A 23334-nucleotide genomic window follows, 5' to 3' on the forward strand; every position below is an offset into this window, starting at 1 on the left:
GTGTGTATGTCGTGGGTTTTTATTAAAGGGAAATTAAACATAATAGCTAGCACAGAGCCAACATTTCCTTCCCGTCCAGCTTAGGGGTATGAGGTATTGCAGTGCATGAAATATATACAACATTGGTCTTAGGGGGAGGAAGGATGTAATAGGGAACATTGCATCTAACAAGACAAGAATTTGGTCAGTGAGCCATTCTGATTAAACAGTTACTCTAGGCCAGGTTCTGGGGATAAGAAGATTAAAAAAAAAAAAAAAAAAACTGACAGTGATGGGAAGATACACCTGCAAACAAGTAATGACAACACAGCATGCCAAGGGCAGTAGCAGAGGTAGCCTCAGGTAGTGAAATCCCAACAGTGCCTGGGGCTGTAAAAGAAGGCTCGCAGGGAAGCTAATGCTCAAACCAAGCAAGACTGAAGGAAAAATGTTTTGAAACCAGTGGGGTAAGATGTTCCAGGGAAAGGGAACAGCAGAATTTGAAGGGCACTGGCTTAACTGCAATAGCAGGATGGCACAGTGGTTGAGAACTCACGTTTTGGGGTCACGGCAACCCTGGATTTCAACATTAGCACCAAGACTTACTAACTAGGTCACCATGAGCCAGTTTCTTACCTTCTCTAAGCCTCTGCCATAAAATAGGGATAAAATAGTACCTGCCTCAAAGGGTTGTTTTCAGAATTCAGTGAGGTAATGCACATAAAAGTGCTTAGCACAGCACCTCATGCACAGTAAATAATTGCAATAGCAAATGTTTATGGAGCTCCTTCTCAACTAACGTTATTTTTTTATTATCTGGAAATGAAGTGTGCCTGGTTAATGAGACTAAGTTTTGTCCGATGGCAGGAGGGAGCTCTGGAAGAGTCCAAGCACAGGACTGTGTGAATCATACCTGATAATTAGAAAATCACCCTGGGATGGTGGCAGATTGCAAAGTGGATTGTAAGGGAAGAGGTTATAGGCATAAAGATTATTGAGGAGGCTACTAAGGCAAGAGACACTAAATGACTGGGTTTGGGCAGCAGTAGAGGGAAGGAAAGAAAGGAGACCAACCCCAGAGGTACTTGGGAAGAACAGTCAACAGGACATGCGACATGGTGACCAATCATTGTGCGGTGGGGTAGGGCCATGAAAGAGGATCAGGGGACAGTATCCAGATTTCTGAGAAGTAAGAGAAGTGGGTTTGGATGGCAAAGCGACAAGCCCAGCTTTAGTCATGCTGTCTTTGATGGGAGCACTCCGTGAACAGGTCAATTGGTCTGTGGGCCTGGAGCTCCATGGAAATGCTTAGAGAAGCCATGAAGACCAGGAGTTCCTATGGGGTGAACATGATGGAAATTATGAGTGAGTATGTTTTTTTTTTTTTTTGAGGCGGAGTCTTGCTCTGTCGCCCAGGCTGGAGTGCAGTGGCGCGATCTCGGCTCACTGCAACCTCCGCCTCCCGGGCTCACGCCATTCTCCTGCCTCGGCCTCTCCGAGTAGCTGGGACTACAGGCGCCCGCCACCACGCCCGGCTAATTTTTTGTATTTTTGGTAGAGACGGGGTTTCACCGTGGTCTCGATCTCCTGACCTCGTGATCCGCCCGCCTCGGCCTCCCAAAGTGCTGGGATTACAAGCGTGAGCCACCGCGCCCGGCCGTGAGTATGTTACTGAGGAAACATGAGCAGAGTGAGGCGAGGCTCCCAGGACGGGTGAGGGAAAAGCTCCCATAAAGAATATTACAGTGGAGAGAAAAATGAAAGAGCAGATGGAGGAGCAAGTACTGATATGGAATCTTCAAGGAGGGAGTATAAAATGCAGCAGACACATCAAGTAAGATGACTACAAACAAGTGGCCAATGGTTTGTCTCTATCTTAGAATGCCTGTGGTCATTCAGATGTCTATCATTAGATTGTCAGAGGTCACCCAGGTGTCCCTATCATTAGAATGCCTGGGGTCAAACAGGAGTCTCTGACCACAGACAAGTGGCCAATGGTTTGTCAATGGAGTGTTTAGTGACAGTCTCAGAAACATGAAAATGAGATTTCCATGGATTCAGGAGTAAATAAAGAGATGGAGATAAATGTAATCTACTCCTTTGATAAACTTGATTTTGAAAGAATTTTCTTTTTAATGAAATGGCAATAGTCCAAGGGGAATGTGGAATCAGAGCACTGTCATTCTAGTTAACTGTGGAAAAGACACAGGTGTATTTATATACTGAGAAAATGAGCTGGTAGAGAAGGAGAAGTAGAATATGTTTATCTTTCATTTTCCCAGACCCCGTCTCTTTTCATCTGTTCTAGCCCCCTTGTCCTCACTTCCATTTTCAGTGGCTCATCATCCCCCAACTCGCAGTCCTCACCTCAGATGCCCCAGCCTTGCTGACCCTCTGAGGCATGACCTCTCCCTTGACACAATCTTGGCTGTTTAGCCCTACCCCCATGAACCACAATTTCAGTAAGAGATGCTGCTGACGCCACTTCATCCCAATCCCGTCCTTTCATGTTCCTTAAGATTCCCAGGGTTGGCCAAGTTCTCTGGAGATCACTTGACTCCCGGGCTCCTTGACATCCATTTTCCCAGAAACCACCATGCATCCACAGCTGGGCAGTGGCCCCGAGGGTCACACACCCTGCACTGGCCCCGCTGAGCACCATCTGCAGCTGACGAAAGTGAATCCAGAACCTCACATTCCTGCTAATTTACAACCACTCCAGCCTGACGCTCTTCTTGTACTCTTTCGCTGAACCCAACCAAATAAAGGCAGAGGTTCTTCCAGATTGCCTAGTTCTTTGCTCTTGCAGGTCCACAGAGAAATCTGACAAGCTATCAGGATTCCTTTGCTAGTGCTGAATAAAGCCAGCCTGTGGAGACAGACAGCAGGTGGGGCGCAGTGCTCAAAGCAGCCCGTCTCTGAGAACACATCTAACCAAACACTCCATCCCTGAACCTCGCCTTCAGCTGTCAGGCCCCACTTGGGGGCTCTGAAGGTGGGCTATAGAAAGATGTGAATGTTGGGACAATTAAGGGTGTGAATAGGAGAGTTTCTGTTTCCAGTTCCAGACAATGATAAACACAGTGTCATCTGGACCCAGCTCATGAGTCAAACTGCCCGCCTCACAGCTATGCCTGAGGGAATGGGAACAGCAAATGCATTTACCCTGAAGCGGTGGTCCCATGGACTAGCCAGAGGGGAAGGTGCTGGGGGACAGGGGCTGTCTGCCTCCACTTGCTCTCACCTCCCCTTGGGCATGACCTCCCCTGCATGGAGACACACAGCCCTGCTCTCACCTGGAAGATCCACATCTGCAGATCTGCCTCATCTGCCCCTTCTCTCACCATCGCCAGGAACTAGGATGGCTGTCAAATTTGCCACAATGTATTTTCATACAGAATGAAAGAGGAGCATCTCCCTGCATCATGGGTAGCTAGTTGTGCCGTGTCCTATCACATCTCTGCTGAGCACAGGAATGTATAAACACACTTTAAAACATGTGTATGGGCCATGGCTGGTGCCTCACGTCTGTAACCCCAGCACTTTGGGAGGCCAAGGCGGGCGGATTGCTTGAGGTCAGGAGTTCAAGACCAGCCTGGCCAACATGGTGAAACCCTGTTTCTACTAAAAACACAAAAAATGAGCCAGGCATGGAGGTCCACACCTGTAGTCCCAGCTACTCAGGAAACTGAGGCAGGAGAATCACTTGAACCCGGGAGGTGGAGGTTGCAGTGAGTCGAGATCATGCCACTGCACCAAAAAAAAAAAAAAAAAAAGTGTGTATGATCTACCCCTGTGATCTGCTTCCTATCCCACACCCAGTTGACCAGACCCACTTTCCATCTCCTCTCCAAGCACCCACCAAACCAAGATATGCACACTGAGCTATCATCTTGCAATGAATTTCAACATGTCCCTCAGCTGCCTTTTGGGGCACTGCTACTTTCAATGAAAAAGAAAAGCCAGAAGTTGTGCCTCTGCTGAGATTCTTGCAGCCTCCTTGCAGCTAAGTGTTGCCTGGGACTCATCTCTGATATCAGGGCATCATGCAGCCAAGCCTGCTATGACATGGACTTCGATGTTCAGGTCTGGATGGTGGATGACTAATACAGGGCCTTCTGGAAGCACTATGCCAGCCCAAGTACACTTCACAGCTTTGATAATATTCTACAGGATACGAAGAAAGTTTATGAGGAAGTGCTAGCAACGTCATATATCTACAACTGACTCCCTATGAGAGCACTACCAAGAAAAGTAGTCACGGAAACCCACCTGAGGAGCATCTTAAATTAAAACATTTTATGACCTTGCCCGTCTCAAGAAATGCAGGCCCAGCGTAATACTCCATAAGAAAGGTGGAGCCTAATACTCCATAAGACTTGCTGAAGGCATAATCTTTATGCAATCTATACTCCTGATCCTGTTTTCCCTTTTCCTTGTTCTCCATCTCCTGCTTCGCAATCCACCTTGGTTTCCAACACTTGTATCAACCTTCCATTTCCTTGATAACCTATTTTTGGACACACTTTTCTGTCTCAAACTTGTACTTCCTTCAAGGCGCAGCGATGGGCCAGGAGTAGTGGCTCGTGCCTATAATCCCAGCACTTTAGGAGGCCAATGAGGACAGATGCTTGAGCCCAGGAGTTCGAGACAAACTTGGGCAATGTAGCAAAACTCCATCTCTCCAAAAAACATACAGTAATTCCAGGTATGTTGGGGTGCCCCTGTGGTCCCAGCTACTTGTGAGGCTGAGGTGAGGGATCACTTGAGCCTGAGAGTTGAAAGATTCAGTGAGCTGTGATGGCGCTACTGAACTCCAGCCTGAGCAACAGAATGAGATCATGTCTTAAAAAAAAAAAAAAAAAAAAGACACAGCTGTGGCATTTATGGTCTCTGAACCCTACAAAGGGGCTGTAAGCAACTGGCAGTTGGCACCCCACCCCTATGGTCTACTTTCTTTCCCAGACCCAGTTGACCAGACCCACTTTCTTCCCCCACCCCCGCCAAGACAGAATCTTGCTCTGTCACCCAGGCTGGAGTGCAGTGGCACGATCTTGGCTCACTGCAACCTCCGCCTCCCGGGTTCAAGCAATTCTCCTGCCTCAGTCTCCCAGGTAGCTGGGACTACAGGTGTGCACCACCACGCCCAGCTAATTTTTGTATTTTTAGTAGAGATGGGGTTTCACCATGTTGGCCAAGATGGTCTCTTATCTCCTGACCCCGTGATCTGCCCGCCTCAGCCTCCCAAAGTGCTGGGATTACCGGCGTGAGTCACCACACCCAGCCCAGACCCACTTTCCATATCCTCCCAGGAAATAAGGTAAGACAACACTAGGACCTGCAGATGCTACTCAACAGAGAGGCAGGGGCACAGAGATAATCTATTTACGGTATTTATCTACCTTTACCACACCCCACACCACCTTTACCTGCCCCAGCAGGCTTCATGCTGCACCTTTAAACCTGCACCCACCTCTTAGTGGTATAAGTCCGCATACATTTAAGTGGGAATTTCAAGTTCTCGACTGGAGTTCACCAACAGAAATTTCTGTGATGACGTTCTATATCTGTACATTGCAATATGTTAGCCACTGGCCACATATGGGTACTGTGCACTTGATATGTGGCTGCTGTGACTGAGGAACTGAATTGTTAATATTATTCCATTCTAATTAATTTAAATTGAAATTTCCACATATGGCTAGTGGCCAACATATTGGACAGTGCAGCCCTAGACAATTCCAGCCAAGCAGACCCTAGAACCAGAGTAAAAAATCTAAGTTTCAGAACGATGGGAGCAGGCTCTCCAGGAGAGGACCAGGTACCTTGTCCCTAAGCATTGAATGGGGCCACTGCCCTCTCCAAAAGGAAGCAAGGTGGGATGGGCAGAGGCAGCTGAAGGTGAGCTTAAGGACAACGCAGGATTAACACAGAACCTAATGGGGTCATAATGGGGGATGATACATGGAAATGAAGCATAAGGAGAGGTCGAGATGGAGGTGGACGAGGGAAAGGAAGCAGGTCCCTCCCTGTTGACTTAGTACTAGCACCAATCCTGGCAAGCTCTAAAACCTTTATTACACCCTTTTCCCCTTCCCCCCATTATTGTCACATCCAGTGAAAGAATCATTACATATCTTCTAATGCAATCCCCTCATTCCACAGATGCATAAACTGAGGCCCACAGAGATGACCGGATTGTCCAGTCGTATGTTGAATCTGTAGCAGGATCAAGTCCAGACTGTGTCCTCCCCACTCTCAAGCCCATGTGCCCTCTCCCAGCCTTAACCAGCTCCACTAAAGGAAGGCAAGACTATGGAAGCAGAACTGCAGGTAGACAACGAGCAGGCAGAGAGAGGCCCAGAAGAGGCACCAGCGAAGAGACAAGAAGTTGTAGCCGGATCCCGCCTGGGCCCTCGGCTTGGAGGCTTCAGAGGTGTAGGCGGTCGCCTCCTCCTCCAGCAGCTTCTCGCTGGGCTTCCAGTGCACGATGCCCTCCTGGCAGGCCTCACAGAACTCTGCACAATGCGGCCCGCTGTCCGGGCGGCCGGCCACGTGGATGCGGTACTGGCCACCACGCTCGCCGTAGCACTGCTCGCGCAGGCTGGTGATGAGGTTGTCCACCAGGCCCTCGATGTTCTCCTCCAGCATGCTGGACTCGTCCAGTCGCGCCGTGCCGCACTCATAGCACAGCTGCTTGAAGACGCGCATGCGCACCGAGCCCATCCGCCGGGCACGGTCCAGATGCATATGGAAGAGGATGACCACGTGGGCAGACTGCCAGGTGTGCCAGCACCAGGAGCAGTGGAACCTGCCGGGAGGAAAAAGAGGGGTGGAGAAGGTGGGCATCCCGGAGAAGCCTGCCCTGAGGAGCTCTGAGAGGGAAAAAAAAAGCCTGTGTGCCCGTGCTTGGAGATGGAGGCAGTGTTTACTGCCCTGTGGATTCATTAGCACTCCAAGGCCGGCCTGCTATCGCCTCCTCCTGGTGAACACCCCTGGGACCCGAGCAGCATCCTCAGGAGCCAGTGCCGGAGCCATCTGGCATCCAGCAGTGCTCTAGAGCTTGCCTCCTGCGGTCTCAGCTGCCCCCCAGCCCGATGCACTCAGGGCTTGCACCTGGGCGCTGTGCAGGGTCATTCCCCCTCTCTGGGCTTCATTTCTCATCTGTGAAACGCAGTGTGTGTTGGCCTCCAATAAGGGTCCTTCCTCTGTGACCTCCTGCGACTCTAATAAGAAGGATGACATACACCATCTAACTCATGCATCTTGCTAACTCTGGGGAGAAGAGACGCCTCTAACTGTGCCAAGCACAGACCCTGGCACATTGTAGGTCCTCAGTAAACCACTGAGAATGATGGGATGCACAGACCGGTAGATGGGTAGGATCAACTGTCTTTTAGAAGGAACTACCAAGTTAGTTACCACATCTTCACAAAGAACAGTCCCCCGTCTCTTGACAAGTCTTCTCTAGATCCCACTCTAGCCCTGCAGTGGGGACTGGAAAAGCGGGTACTCATTCCCATTGCCACTCCACACACACACACACACACACACACACACACACTCTTTCTCTCTCTCTCTTACAAGCACACAGGCCACTTGGCCTAACCTGGGCTTTCTAGAGTCCCAGCCTCAGGAAGTGTGGTGGGTGGTAGCCTAGGGCTCATCTAGGCAAGCCCCACTCACTCCACCCCCACCACTGCCTGCACACCTTCAGTGATGCAGCGCTCCTGACCTCCAGGGCAGTTCTTTCCTTCCCTGAGATGAGCCTCTTCCAGGCCTCTGTTATAGAGGCTTCACAGGCAGTCAGATGTCCACTGGGCTGACCCTGCCCTCATCACTGGCCCTTTCTGGATCCACTGTATGATGGCCTTGAAGGACTTCTGGTTAGGAACTCAATTCAATCCAACAGACATCATTCAACACCTACCATATGCCAAGCACCACTCAACCCAGGCTGTGGGATAGAGGTGAGGCCAAGCCTGGCCCTCACCCCTGAAAGCCTGATCACATGAGCATAGAACAGTACCCAGAATGGCCCAAGGCGGGGTTGGCAGGTCAGAGGAACCTAGCTGGTACTGAACCAGGAGAGGTTCCCCGCCCCCAGTGCTGGGCGAGAGCTGCAGGGCATCTGCCTGTTTAGAGACAGAGTGAGCCTGTGCACAAATAAGCTCATGGGCGGCAGTTCTTCAGCCCTTCCTGAGGCCAGCTGGGAGCCACAAGTCACCAGCCAGGAGTAAGAGGAGCTGACCCCTGAGGCAAGAGGAGACATGAGCTTGCTGAGCTCAGCCCCTAAACTCTGGATCCTGGGCACTCAAGTTTCCAGGCCTCTGCACCCCTCCCACCAGGCAGTTCAAATGCTTTATGTTTTCAGTCTCCTTCTAAGCCTTTTTACGTCAAGCCAACCCAGAATTGCTTCACCTCCATCAAGCCAGGCCTCACATCTTAAATTTAAAAATACCAGATCTGGGGGCAGGGGAGCATAAGAAGCATCTAGTCAGCCCTTTATTTCACTGAGAAGAGACTGGAGCACAGATAGTAAGAGAGGTATCCATGTACACACAGCTAGTTAGAGGCAGAGCCAGTGCCCAGCACATAACAGGTACCCAACCGATGCTTCTTGAGTTGATGGAACTGGCATGAATCAGCCAACCTCTGGTTTTCTGTCTTTTTTTCACAAGACAGGTTTACTCCAATAATTCCAGGTCTTGGGGCAAGAGTACAAATGTAAGCTTCCTACCCACATCTTGCCTCCTCTGTTCCCACCCTCAGCACCATTCTGCACCACGAGAAGCTTCACACACATACACATGAACAACCCAGGCTTTGTGTCCATGTTCTGGCTACATCTCCAGAGCACAGCCACTTATTGGCCTCTCTTGAATCCAAGGACACAGGGAAAAGCCCTGCACAGACCCTACAGATGGACTTGAGGTAGTTCTGGGAGGGATTTCTGTAGTCCCAGTCCCTGGTCATGATCTAACAGGAGGAAAGTCATGTGGACTTTAGACGGCTTTGTCCCCTTGGCCCCAAGTACTCTTTGCCCTGTGGCAGATGTGCAGCTCCTATAAAGAGTGGGACCCTGGGCTCTAAGTTCCTAAAGAAAGTTTTGCTCAAAGTTAAATCTTTTTATCACAGGTACATAGATAATAGAGCTAGAGTGGATTGGATCAATTATCTAAGACCAACCCCCTCATTTTGTAAATATAAAAACTGAGAGCCGGAAAGGGAAATGGACTTGCCAAGTGTATAGGGCTACTTAGCTCTATAGAGCCAGTTCGTAGCACATAGCAGGTGATCAATAAATGTTTCTGTATTCAGATCAAATTGGATTAGTTCACTAAACATATCTAGGACCAGAGCATAGCTGTACCCCCCACATCCCCCCAACTCCTAGATTAAAGCTTTCCCCAATGGACCTCATAGCCTTCTTCCTTCAGTTCCAACTCACTCTTTAAATGTCAGAGATCGCAGGGATGTAGATGATATTACAGCTTTTCATTTAATGTGGACAACTAAGACCCAAAGATGGACCATAACTTGCTCAGGGTCACCCAGGGAGTTAGTGGTATTGCTAGGATTAAAAGCAAGAACTCTGTGACCCAGCCGGCTGTCCTTGTCTTTTTCCTCATCTGGGCTGACACCAGAATGAGCCTGCCCCCAGGACTGGGCTCTGTCTCTCCTTGGAAAGTACCCCACAGCTGTGACCCAGGGGCTGTCTGCAAGGTCCCTCCCCACTTAGCCTCTCACCTGCCTGAGGCGTGCTGCTCCAGGTACTGCTTCCAGCCAGGGGCCAGATCACTGGGCTTGAGGTTGGGGTCTATGATGAGCTCCCAGCTGTCCGCTGGCTTTGCCACCTCCATCTTCTCATAGAAGACTTTCTTCCACTCACAAGTGGTCAAGCTGGTACACATGGTCCTGATGGCAGAGGTGGCAGTTCAAGCTCAGCCCCGGTGAGAACACAGAAAGAGCACGGATAGGTGCGGGACAATTCAGTGTCTACGGTCTGAGAATCCTCATCGGCAGGACTGGGAGGAAACGGGGCCCAGCTCCCTCCTCTGTTACCCTGGAACCTGTTACCATGGTAGCCAGGCAGGGCACCAAGAGCGAGGGCTGGGGAGAAGGGGAGCCCCAAGGGGGAGTTTCAGGGCCCTGAGCTAGGTTTCAGAGGCAGCGCTGGATAGGCCTGAGAGGAGCAAGCACAGTGGGAGGCCCAGCCTCAGACCACACTCATCTGGGTTTCCAGAGGTCTCCAGGAGGCAAGGACTATTTGGCGGCCCTGCTTCACCCAACTGCTCTTCTAGCATTCTCCACATCATGTGCTATGATAACTATGACACCCTAGGAAGTCAAGGAGAAATGAGGGATAGGGAAAGTCAGAACCTGCTGCTTCCACACCCCCTGATGTGCTGTGACCATCACTTACCATGTGCCTAGCACTAACTGCTTGACCTGTGTGCTGGCCAAGGCATATCAGATCAGGAAACTGAAGTTTATGCAACCCCTAAGTGGCTCATCCAAGATTCAGATCTGGGCCTTCTGAAACCGAGCTCATTTGTTTATTTATTTTAGTACTATAGTGCTCCTAACAGGGAATTGAGTGAGAAGTAACATCTCTTTGCCCAGGGCAATCTCGGACCAGTTGGTGAGCTAGAATGTAATTTCTTATGTCATGCAAAACACAGTAATAACATTTCAGATTCATAGCGTCATAGAACTGTTAGAGCCCATATTTAGTTCCCCGGTCCCAAGCCAGGCTAAGGTGGCTGCTGGGGGAATGAGTTTGTTCTGTGCTGCAGGTTCCTGCTGCCTCCGTTGCTGCTGAGCTGGATGGAGCAAGAGAGCATCTGCAGCTCCGTGATGCCCAATTTAAAGTCTTTAGAGACTAGAGGGGAATTTGACTTCAAATTTGATAATCCAAGTGAAGACACGATCACCTGAAGGGAGGCAACCCTGAGCATGGAAAAGGCCAGCCATGTGGCTGCTTACTCTAGCTTTGGTCCAACTTCCAGCTGTAATCATCTTACGATTCTTTAACCCGGAAATCTGGATCCCTAGACATGCAGAGTTCCAACAGTAAAGAGCATCAAGAAGTGAAACAGGTTGCTAAGAACCAGAAGCTCTTGGTGTTGAGTTGCCAAGTGGTTTTCAGGAAGGGTGAGGTCGGGGACAATGTCACTGGATTCCCTCTTGAAATGAAAAGGTGTTACTCTAGTGGCTTTGTGCTAAAGACCGCAGAAAGGACACAATTGTCTTCGAACCATTGACTGATAGCTCTGGAAGAGCTCTTTTATTTTTAAAAATCTGGTTTATTTCTTGAACTCTTCATTTCTTAACCAAAACTTCTTGACATTGAATTAAAACAACTGAGGCCTGGAAATGGAAAATTACTGGCCCAGGCTCTCAGGACTGGGTAGCCCAAACCTCACTGGGGATTCCCTTTGAAGCCAGTTACCAGACCAGGTGAGACAGAGGGATCCATGAATGGCCAGGAACTGAACGAAGGTGAGATGAGCTTATGGCCTGGCCTAGACCCTCATGCCAGGAATGAACCTCTGAGAAATATTATACCTTTGTTCCCAGAACAAATGGCAATAAAGGAAAAACAGAAAGAGGATAAGAATTGCCAGGGTTTACCTGTTTTTTTTTTTTTTTCCTCAAATGATGCAATCCCCTTAGGCCTAGTATCAGGTTTAATTTAGCACAGCAGCTTTCTAAGCAGAGACCAATATAATTCATCTTTCTGTATAACAGCACTGTTTTCACTTTTCATACAATCGGTGAGCACAATTACTATTTCAATTTTCCGCGAATGACACTATCTTATTCCAGAACCCACGATTTAAGAGCTCACGAATGTATATTGTCGACAGCTGTGGCCACATCACACTCTGGCAGCTTCGTCATACATATTTTATCTAGGTAATACTTTTTCAAATAAGAAAATTGTTATTTCTTTATAAAATAAAATACTATGCACCTGTATTCTGCAAACAAATCAGCAAGGGGAGGTGATGGATAAAAGAATCACTTCTCCCCTTCAATTTGGAATACAGGTTAATGAAGAGCTTTGTAAAATATTTACTATTCAATTTTACTTATTAGAGTGCTGTAAGAAATGCCAGTGTGGAGCTTAAAATGACAAAGTAATGAAGAGTTGAAAAGGTGTGTACATCAAAATCACCTGGGGAGTTCTGAAAACTATATACACCTCTGCCTCAGAGATTTCAATACATGTCCTTAAGGAGACAAATTTGCTCTCCACCTACTCCAGTCCTGGGAAGAGTCCCTTCTATTGCCAGCCATTGTTACTGATGGGATATGTTGTCCCACAGGCTACTGGAGGCCAAAAATGAAAAACAAATAAAGAAGATCGAGTAAAATGAGCTAGTGGTTTATAATATGTCTTTACCAGGAAATAGATCCAGGACAAATGCAAGCTGTGTCCTATCTTCTCCTGTGTCTCCGCAATTCAAAGAACCATAGACGATGCTCTAGGGTGAATCCAAGATCCCCTGGGGAGTGTTTTCAAGAGATATTAGGAAGACCTCTCCATCCCCAGGATGTAGCACTTGGCAACAGCATGGTCCAAGCTCCCACTCTTTGGGTGGGAGATGACCTCTGAATCTCAGGGGAGGCCACGCAGAGCAGTCCATGGCTCTCTAATAGTGGCACATAGTAGAATCTTCCCAGGAAGATTTCACGCTGCCCTTTTATTAATTGGCAGCACCCGGAGCAAATGCAGGCAAGTGACATTCTGTTTCTGCTGGTGTCCAAGGGTCCAAATTCTATGCACCGTGCTTCCCAGCACCCCAAAGGCTCTGGAGTCTGTATTAAGAGTGACCATATCTACGTATCCTTTTTTCCAGGCCTTATTATCCTAGGTAGAGATTTGGTGATGAATCTCTTATGGGATGTAAATAAATAAAAAGACAGATGGAAATAGGGTGTGCTCCACGCAAGGGAGAAGAAAAAGAGATGGGGGTTGAGTTAGGAAGGAAGAATATAGAGGGTCTGGGAACACTTTCGGCAGGTACAACCTATGCTGCTTCTGTCCAAGAGGCTGAGGGCCTTCATCAGGGTTCCTCAGCTGTGCTCAGAGAACCTGCTAGTTTCTGCTGAGCTGAGGCTCAACACACACAAAAATAGCCATGACTCCTCTCTGGGACACTCCCAGCCATCAGGGCAGGGTGAAAAGGGAGGATGGGATAGATCGTGCCGGCTTTTAAAGCATCCATTCAAAAAATGGCAATGCTGGGGTCAATATCCTGGGCAGACTTTAAAAAATATATATCTTTCCTTTTAAACCCACATTTACCCAGTAGAACGTTTGTAGTTCCGGGGCTTTCCACACAAGGAAAGGACCCATTAAAGCTGAGTCCATTCCTGAGGCAAGTCTTTCACTATAAATAGAACAAATTTTACCTTGAGTATCTATCTTTAGGAACCAGGTCACCTTCCAAAGGCTGATGGGGAGTCCTTGATGAGCAGTCAGAAAGGCTGTTTGGCCCCAACGCTTAGCTCAGTTAACTTCCTTGGAGACTTTACATTCCCAGAATTGACTGTGTACTTCAATTTACATGGGAATGAGGAAGGAAAGGACTAATACACTCATTAGTATTGTATTTACTCTTAAGGCTGGATACTGACTTTACCTTTTTTCTTATCCAAAAATTAAGATAAAATTGTTCAAGTGTATAAAATTGGACAAACATTACATAGATATTACAAAAACAGGCAGTTAAAAGCCCCCAGTACAGACTTAAACAGACCACTTAGCTCTGACATTGGAACCAGAAGATACACAGTCAATAGGAATCACAGGCCCAAAATGATCAGGCTTTGCTTAGAGTTAAGTTAAATATGCTAGAAACACTTCAATTTATTTCCCCAGTTGTCAAACAATTGGAAAGAGCAGATCTACATAGTATAAAAATGCTTTCTTACTCCCAAGGATAAGGCAGGTAGATTTTATAGTAAAACAAAGCATATGAGATGCAGATCTTACATGAGATGTAAAACAAACATGTTAAACGAAGATGTTTTACATGAGATGCAAAACAAAGCATATGAGATGCAGATCTTTATATTTCTCAGTAAATTTGAGCTTTCTTGATATGTGCTTATAGACACTGTAGTTAAAAAGCTACATTTCTTGCAAAGTCTCAAGGTAAATGTAAGTAAAGCTTTGGAAGAGAGAATTCTGCAAGAAAACCCACTGACCAGAATAAGAAGAATTTTAAAACAGAAAGATCCCTTGTTAGTGAAACAAGAAAATGGCCACAACTACAAGCCAGAACATCTAACAATTATAGTTAAATTTGGATATAGAGTGGGAGCACATGAAGAACCAATGCATGCCTCACTTCATCTCACGCAGAGTGAATATTTCTTTTCTTTTATTCTCTTGGGACAGAGTCTCACTATGTCACGCAAGCTGGAGTGCAATGGCGTGATCTCCGCTCACTGCAACCTCTGCCTCCTGAGTTCAAGCAATTCTCCTGCCTCAGCCTCCTGAGTAGCTGGGATCACAGACGTGCACCAGCACACCTGGCTAATTTTTGTATTTTTAGTAGAGATGGGGTTTCACCATATTGGCCAGGCTGGTCTCGAACTCCTGACGTCGTGATCCACCCATGTCGGCCTCCGCAAGAGGTGGGATTATAGGCATGAGCCACCGTGCCTGGCCAGAGTGAGTATTTCATTAAACATGACCCACCCCAGTAACAATGAGCACACCTACCATACACATCTGGGTTCCTAATACCATTCTCCAATTAAAACAACAACAACAAACTGGGTCTTCTTGGAAAAATTACATGAAGGGTCATTCATTCCTATGTCTGGAGGTTGATGCTGCCTGTGAGATGGGACCACAGCTAACGCTATAGGCCAAAACATCTACACACGGCCTTTCTATGGAGCCTGGGCTTCCTCACAGGATGCTGGCTGAGTTCCAAGGGCTGTTGTCCCAAGAGAATCAGGCAGAAGCTGTGCTTCCTTTTATGAGCTACCCTCAAAAGTCACAAGGCAACACTTTTTTCACCATTGCCCAGATTCAAGGTAAAGGAACATAGACCCCACATTTGGATAGGAGGAAAGTCAAAGCTATGTTGTAAGAAGATGCAAGTCGGGAGATACCAATGTGATCGTCTTTGGAAAACATGCATTGTCACAGCAGGTAGGGAAGTCAATAAGGCTTCCACAGAAGGAGTGGTATGTGAATAAACCCTTACAGGATGAGCAATTGGCAGCTAAATAAAAAAATTTTTTTGAAGGGGTGCTTTTCCCTAAGGAGGGGAAAGCATGGGCAAAGACTTAGAAAATGAAATGACATAGAATCATTCTTGAGACTCCGTATCATTTAGGACATCTGGATCACACAGAAGAGTGGTGGAAGTTGAGGCCTGAAAGATACATGGGACCTGGATTATGGAGTTTTTAATGCCCTGGCAAAGTTGAAATTTTGCCTTAGAGGGGATGTGAAATTACTAAATCATTTTAGGCCTGAACTACATGATCCTATTTGCATATCAACAATGTGCTATTTAAACGCATTGCTCTCTCTTCCTTTTCCCCATAAATTGGTTGGTGTCTAAAAATGCTGTTTCCATGACACACTTGCCGTGAATTCTAATCCGCTTAGCTCCTTGCAAATCTAGATCCCTCTGTAGGAGGTGTGAAAAGGACCTTCACTCCATTATCCAAAAGTGTTCTCTAGGGAGAAGACTCCATTGAGTATTCTTTTGTATACTCCCAATTAAGACCTACTGGATTAAGTGTCATGAGAAGATGGAGAAATAGTTTATAATGTTTTATATTGAAAAGTTATTAATAGAGTTGGGATATTAAATTTTTAATGAGTTTTATTATCAATAAAACTTCTATGGACTATTTTCACTAATGAAAGTACATGTGAATGAGAAATAGATACACTGATGCTTATAAGTCTCCAGTAGTACCTCAGCATGTGACAAATGAACACAGACACCCACGGGCTATATCTACCAAATTGTCTTAAATCTCCTACCTAGATTTATCATGCTGTAAGAAGATAGAAAAATCTTAATGTGGATTTATGCTGGTAGCCAGGGGGAAGAGGGAGTTTGAAAATAATTAACAGTGAAAAGTAAACTCTGTGAATATAAAGTAGAAACTGCTGGTGCCGGTGCCATAACAGTTACTTAATCTGTGTCATGACCTGCAAGGCAATTAAATGAAGTCTGAGTGGGTGAAGAAACTCTCAAGATTCAGTCCAAAATGGTTTCCATGTCCAAGGGGACCCATTGATGGAAGCTGGTCAGGGGACAACACCAAACTCATTCTATCCAGAGAATTTATATGATGCAAGAAATAGCAAAAGCTTCAAGCTGATTCTCGAGGCATCAGAAGCTGGGCAAAGAAACAGCAGACTAGTTCCTCATCTTAAATACTAGTTGCAGAAGTGGACCTTAATTTAATATACCTTAATTATAATAAAAGGTAATAGTGATAAAGCCCTCACTATGCACTATGAGTTTTTCTAAGTATTTTGCATATATTAATTCATTTAAGCACACACAAGAACCCTATGAGGTGGATACTATAATTATTTTCCCCATTTTCCATAAGAGGAAACCAGGACTCAGAAAGGTTGAGTGATTTACTGGTGGTCATATAGTTAATAAGTGACAATTCTGGGATTTGGACTCATACAATCTGGCTTACTGACTATGCATATTTATCCACTAAGCTATTCCCTAGGCCCAGTTTTTTTTTTTTTTTTTTTTTTCCTGTCTTCCCCGGAGTAGAACCTAGGCACAGTTTTTAAAGTAATAAACTCATTGTAAAATTTCAAATGATACAAAAATATATTAACTATTAAATGAAAGTTCCATATCCTGTTCACCCCACCTCTCCCTGCCCTTCGTTTTTTTCCAAGTTACTATTGTTAAACATTTAGAATTCATTTGATTAAAGAATGTATTTGATTTTTTAAAACATTGCAGTGTTTTATAGTATCTCTAATGTTTAAAAAAGTTATATGGCATTGACATCTTCCAAGTTTGGTGCACAATGGCTTGTGAGACACAGATTTGGAGCTTGTTTGTGAGCCTCTGTTAGCTCAAGAGTGCCCCTATCTGAAACCGGCATCAGCACCTCACCGAGGCTTGTGTGTGCCACTGCACAGGCAGTACCTTGGGAATTTATTAAAATACTGTCTCTGGCGGGCACGCCTGTAATCCCAGCACTTTGGGAGGCCGAGGTGGGCAGATCACGAAGTCAGGATTTCCAGACCAGTCTGGCCAACATAGTGAAACTCCATCTCTACTAAAAATACAAAAAAATTGGCCAGGCATGGTGGTGCGCCCTTATAATCCCAGCTACTCAGGAGGCTGAAGCAGGAGAATCGTGTGAACCCGGGAGGTGGAGGTTGTAGTGAGCCGACATCACGCCATTGCACTCCAGCCTGGGTGACAGTGAGAGATTCTGTCTCAAAATAAATAAATAAGTAAATAAAATACTGTCTCTGTGTGAAAGTGTTTATCTAAAGAGGGAGGAAACATCATTGAAAGTTGAAAAAACTGTTAACATGATGTGAGGACATGCATTGGCAACACATGTATGATGAATAATTTTATATGTCAACTTCGCTTGACCAAGGGGTGCTCAAATATCTGCTTGGACACGATTTCTGGATGTGTCTGTGAGAGTGTTTTTGGAAGAGATCAGCCATTTGAATTGGTGAATTGAGGAAAGCAGATGGCCCTCCCCACGTGGATGGGCATCATCCTATCCATTAAGGGCCTGAGTAGAATAAAAAGACAATGCAGGAAGGTTGAATTCACTCTCTGCCCGACTTTTGAGCTGAGACATTGATCTCCTCCTGCCCTCAACTCCGGGTTCTCAAGCCTTGAGACTCGGACTAGAATCTACAAGATCAGCTCTCTGGCTCTCAGGCCTTCAAACTATACCACTGGCTTTCCTGGGTCTTCAGCTTGTAGTTGGCAAGACTGTGGGAGTTTTCAACCTCTGCAATCACATGAGCCAATTCCTCATAATAAATGTCTTCCTAAATATCCATATATATATATAATATATTATATGTGTGTATGTATATATCCTATAAAAGCACACACACATAAATATCTATATTAGTGGTTCTGTTTCTCTGAAGAACCTGGGAACCATATGATATGTATGGTTCTCTATATATTTAGGTATATATATATATACATGTGTGTATATGATATACATATACATATGTGTATATATGTGTATATCTTACCTAAATATATGGAGAACCATACAAATACACATACACACACACAAACACACATACACACCCCACATATAGATCTTATCAATTCCATTTCTCTGGACGACCCTGACTAATACACCATGATTCTCTCTAAATGGGATTTCAGTAAAAGCCTGAAAACCTTTGCAGACATTTCTGGGTTTTCGACTGGAGGATTCCTGAAAGCAAAAATTCTCTGGCAATGTCAAGGGTCCACTCTGTTGGCACAGAGCTCTCTATGGGGAGTCAGAGACCTAGATTCTTATCTCAAGCTTGTAATAACCCTAGTTAAATCAGTTTAGTACCCTGAGCATCAATTTTCTAGGTGCTGAATCAGAAATTTCGAAGATGCTGACCTCTAAAGCCCCATTCTCTGCTGAGATTTTGGATGTCTAAAGGCGCCATGTAAAGCAAAGTGCTCTCACTGATTTTAATAGGGATAGCCACCCCTTTTGCTGTTTCTATGCATCTCTATCCTGGTTTTGGTGTGCTTTTGATTCCAGTGGTTCAAAGAGTCTTCCAGCTTTGTCTGCACTTTAGGATCCAAGGGAATATAGGCAGTGTCCAGAGGAGTCTATTTTTAAATGCATTCAGTAAGCATTTATTAACACCTTGTCAGGTGAGGCTCTGAGGCTATTGGCATAACTGAAACATGGTCCCTGCCCTCGTGGATTCAGTCTGGGGCAGACATAGTATTACCTTCATTTGTTTTCAGCCTTGAAGCACTCAACACCTGCACCATGCACTATGTCATTAGGGAACCTACTGCTCTCCTGTTAGAAGTAAACTCTCAGCTTTCCTTGTTTGACCCATGAGTTGTTTTGAGGGAATTTTTAAAAAAATGTATAAACAAGTGGAATTTTTCCAGTTCCCGTTTTATTCTTGATTTCTAACTTAATTGCACTGTTCTTAGAGAATGTGGTCTGTATGGCACCAATCCACTGAAGTTTTCTAAGGCTACTGTTGATCTTTCTTAATTATACTTTTCTGTATTTAATTTTTAAACATTTATGCTGAATCAATTTAGAGAGATAATATGATAATTACAACCTCAGAGTCTAGAGCCAGATCTTGATTTTCCTTTCAGCTCTGCCAGTGACTGGCTGCATAAAATCGGGTGATGACGTCAGTCTCCACATCTGTAAAGTAAGAATAATAAAAGAGACTATTGCAGTGGGTTCCAGAGAGGTTCAAATAAGCTCATACTTTCACAGAACCAAAAACAGTTCTTGGCACACAGTGACTGCTCAGTAAATGTTATTTAATATTATTTTTCTACTTATATATTCCATTTATAGAACATTCTCAAAAAGACAAAATTATAGAGGTGGAGAACAGATCGGCGGTTGCCAGAGGTTAGAGATGAAGGGAGGGAAACAGGATGACGATAAAAGGGTAGCACAAATGGTCTTCAGGATGATGGAACTGTTGTATATCTTGATTGTGGTGGTGGCCATGTGAATCTACACATGCAACAAAATCGCATAGAAACACACACGCACACATACGCATATACACATACACACGAGTGCATGTAAAACGAGTTAAGTCTGAATAAGGTCTGTGGATTACACCCACTGTGTCAGCTTCCTGGCTTGGATATTGTGCTATGGTTAGGGAAGACCTTACCATTGAGGGAAACTTGCAGAAGGGTACACAGGACCTCTCTGCACTATTTTTTTGTAACTTTTTGTGAGTCCATAATTATTTAAAAATTTAAAAAACTTTTAAATGCTCCTGGCATATGGTGAATGTCTAGTAAGTGTTATTTATTACGTTTTGTCATAGCTGTTTTTCAAGTTTTTATGTATATTTAACAGATATTAATTTTGAAATTAAATTCAGAACAATAGATGCTATTTTTAAAAAGACAGTGTATCTCAGCAAAGTTCCATATTGTTACATGTACCGGAACTTTGAGCCCCTTGTGAGCTGAAAAATGAATTAGAATTTCTGATAACTAGTGTCATTTTGTTAGCCCCTTTTGAATTGTGAAAATATCAGGAGGCATGAATAAGAAAACCCTAAGTCCTGAGTCCATGCGTGTTGGTCTCCTGGATGCAGGAAAACTCGGGAACAGTAGATGAGAAAGGGCTGGCCCCCAGCAATTAGAACTCTGCAGCCTCAACGAATGCTTTATATTCCCAGAACCCCCCTAGTGAGAGCAATCTCCTACCTCCATCACTCAGTTACTTTGACCAGAAAAGTCCTTGTCAGTGTTTCCAAAAGGGGTCCTGAAGATTATCTCATACAGTCTTTGCATTTGCAATCAGAAGCTGAGGCCCAGGGGCAGTAAGTTTCCTGACCAAGGCCAGTAGCTGGTCAACAGCAGAGCCTGGTCTTCAATCAAGGCAAAAGCTGTTTGCCCTGGGTTTCACTGTGGCATGTCCCAGGACAGCAGGGATTTGATGCTGTCTCCCACCCACAACTACCCGGAGTCATTGAGTGTAATCAGGAGACCAATGCTTAAGGGGCACCTCCTCAGGCCCTCAGCACCGAAGGGGAGCAGAGAGGAGATTGAGATGCACCCAGCCCGCAGCCTAGGCACCAGCCGTCCAGGGACACAGGCCTACACTGTGATGCAGGTGGTGAGAGCCATGGCACGTCCTGGTGGCTTCCGCTCTGTCTACGCCCAGAATTTACAACTTTGACCCTAAGAGAATACCAACCCTAAAAGCCTAAATTTTCTCCTTACACTGTTGTGAGTTGAAAAAGCTGTGCTCAAGGGTACACAAATGTTACCAGTGGAGGGTGCCCAGGTTCTTGGCATTTTGAACAAAGAATTGGACAAAATGCACAAACAAAGCTATGAAAGACTAAAGCAAAGATGGCATAGATTTATTGAAACGAAAGTATACTCCACACAGGGGCAGTTGGCTGGACCTCAAGAACGCTGGTTACAGAATTTTCTGGGCTTTAAATACCTTCTAGAGGCTTCCCATTGATTAGTTGGTTCACACACTATGTAAATGAAGTAGTGGCTCACAACCAATCTGATTGGTCATGGAAGGTAACCAATCTGATTGGTCATGGAAGGTGACCAATCAGAGGCTAAAGTGAAGTTACAAAGTTACACCCCTATGCAAGTGAAGACTAGGCCTACAATCAGTCTGATTGGTTGCAGGAGGGGACCAATCAGAGGTACTTTCATTTTTAATCTGCAAGGCAGAAAAGCAGGAGGGGTGGAGGGAGCAGGTTGCAAAGGGAGTAGCCTCCGATCCTTTTGTTACTTGGGTGTGAAGAGATGGGATTTTCCTTTTTATTCAGTTCTAGGGAACTAGTGCAAATTGGCCTTAGGATCTCTGTCTCCAGACCCTATTCTCCTGCCTCACAAAGACAGGTGTACCTTTTTGTTAATTCACCCACTGACACACAACGTTACTGCGTATGCTAGCTGAGTGTCTGACAGCAAGTCAGAAGGCAAATGGTCTGTTCTCGGCCCTCACCCACTAGCCAGATGTTCTTAGGCTCTCCTCTCCGAACCTCAGTTTTGCCACCTGTCAAATGGGATATCTTGCTTCCTTAACTGGCGAGATTGTGGTGAGGATTAAGTGAACCCTTGGAGACGAAAGGCTTTTACGATTTGTAAAATTTGTTATGCTAGACACTAGATTAGTGTCATATCATAAACCCCTGCCTCTCTCCACAGTTCTACTAGGAATTGGCCTCTTTTGCCCAAGAATTGAGATATAACCCCTTATGTTTTCAAGAAGAACTGGAAATTCCTGATCCCCAAAGGAGTGATTCAGAATGGAACTTTACACACATTCAAGTAGATCTCCGCAAGAAAGATTTGGGGGCCAGAGCCCCCCAGTCAATTCTGTTAAATGGCTCTGCTGAGATGACGAAGAGGCTTTAGAAAGAGAATAGGTACAAAGGCATAGGAGACCAACAAAAAAGAGCACTGGCCCCATTTATACCTTCCTGCTTCCCTGGAGCCAGAAAAAGTGGCACCTGCAGCCTTCACTGCTTGGTCTACCCTGCCACCTTGTGGCTATTTGCTAGACTGCACCAGTAGAACAGCCTCAGAGAAAGCGGGGACCAACAGGAACCCTTAATCACGCACTCACTCCTTTACTCCGTCACTCAACAAACTCGTACAGATGCTCACAGTTGTTCAGGCTGAAGAAATTCACAGGCTGGAAGAAGAGAGGGACTGAAGGGAGGGTAAATGGAGAAAAGAGACTTGCTAGGCAGGGGTCTTGGTGTTTGCAAAGACACTGAAGCCTCGAAGTGGTGAGCTTCTCCATGTGACTGAAGAATAGGGTGCACCAGGTAGAAATGATGGGAGATGGGGTTAGAGCCTCGCTATCAGAAAATGATATGTATGAAACTGTAAGCCTCTGTACGTTAGAAAAAAAAAACACACACACACACACAATCAAAAAACGAAGAAAGACACAACTTGGTCCCTGGAGTGCAGGTCAATTCAGGTTACAGGAGCTGTCCAACCCTCCGCAAATGGCCCCCAGACTTCCATGGCCCTTCCTTCCTGAGACTCCTAGGAGGAAACACATACTCTGAATCCCTCGCCGTGATTAAAATCAGTTTCTAAATGAGATAGGATCTTGTATAATCTCAAGTTTGAAAGGGACCTTAGAGTCATTTAATCCAACCCTCCCTGCAAGCCAAGATTGCTGCCAACTCACCACACATCTTGAGCTTAAATCGCCTTCAGTGATGAGTTCAGATGCTCACCCAAAGCCCGTTCCATCTTTAGACAGCAGGAAGTCCTTTATTCTATCAAGTTGAGTTCTTCCTGTTTATAATTCCTGTTCATTGATACAAGGTTCCCCCCGGCCAGGGTTCTGTCAAAGAAGTAATCAGATAAATGAATGTATATGAAGAAGGTAACCATTTAGTGGCAGCACTAAGATTTCTGGAAATAGGAAGACATGGTAGCATTATTTCTGAGGAACTAATACTGGCATAGGCTTTGGGGGAGCCGTGTCCTCGTCCTTATAGAATTTCTTTGCTTAATGTCACTTGACTTCCTTTCTTTTATGATAGAGTTGGATTCGATCAGAATTCTCAACCCTGGTTCTAAGTCAATCACCTGGAGAGCAGGCAGCAGA

The 23334-nt window shown here is 45.6% G+C and overlaps 1 protein-coding gene across 1 annotated transcript; it reads right to left on the reverse strand.

Moving 5' to 3' along the window:
- Positions 1–6037: 6037 nt before the first annotated feature.
- RTP2 (receptor transporter protein 2) lies at positions 6038–23104 on the reverse strand. The gene is made up of 4 exons (XM_032172312.2): positions 22909–23104; positions 19310–19398; positions 9730–9897; positions 6038–6790 (listed from the first exon to the last, which is right to left on the reverse strand). The coding sequence occupies exons 3-4, from the start codon at positions 9891–9893 to the stop codon at positions 6277–6279; spliced, it is 678 nt and encodes a 225-aa protein (XP_032028203.1). The 5' UTR covers positions 9894–9897; positions 19310–19398; positions 22909–23104; the 3' UTR covers positions 6038–6276.
- Between the last annotated feature and the right edge of the window lie 230 nt (positions 23105–23334).

This window comes from Hylobates moloch, unplaced genomic scaffold, assembly GCF_009828535.3.
Source record: "Hylobates moloch isolate HMO894 unplaced genomic scaffold, HMol_V3 SCAFFOLD_13, whole genome shotgun sequence".
Lineage (NCBI taxonomy): Eukaryota > Metazoa > Chordata > Mammalia > Primates > Hylobatidae > Hylobates > Hylobates moloch.

Bases quoted from the DNA above. Each gene is read 5' to 3' on its own strand.
- RTP2 (XM_032172312.2), bottom strand. From the start codon at position 9,893: ATGTGTACCAGCTTGACCACTTGTGAGTGGAAGAAAGTCTTCTATGAG. The intron at 6,791-9,729 runs GTGAGAGGCTAA...TCCTCCCGGCAG, and splicing joins GAGCAGCACGCCTCAGGCAG to GTTCCACTGCTCCTGGTGCT.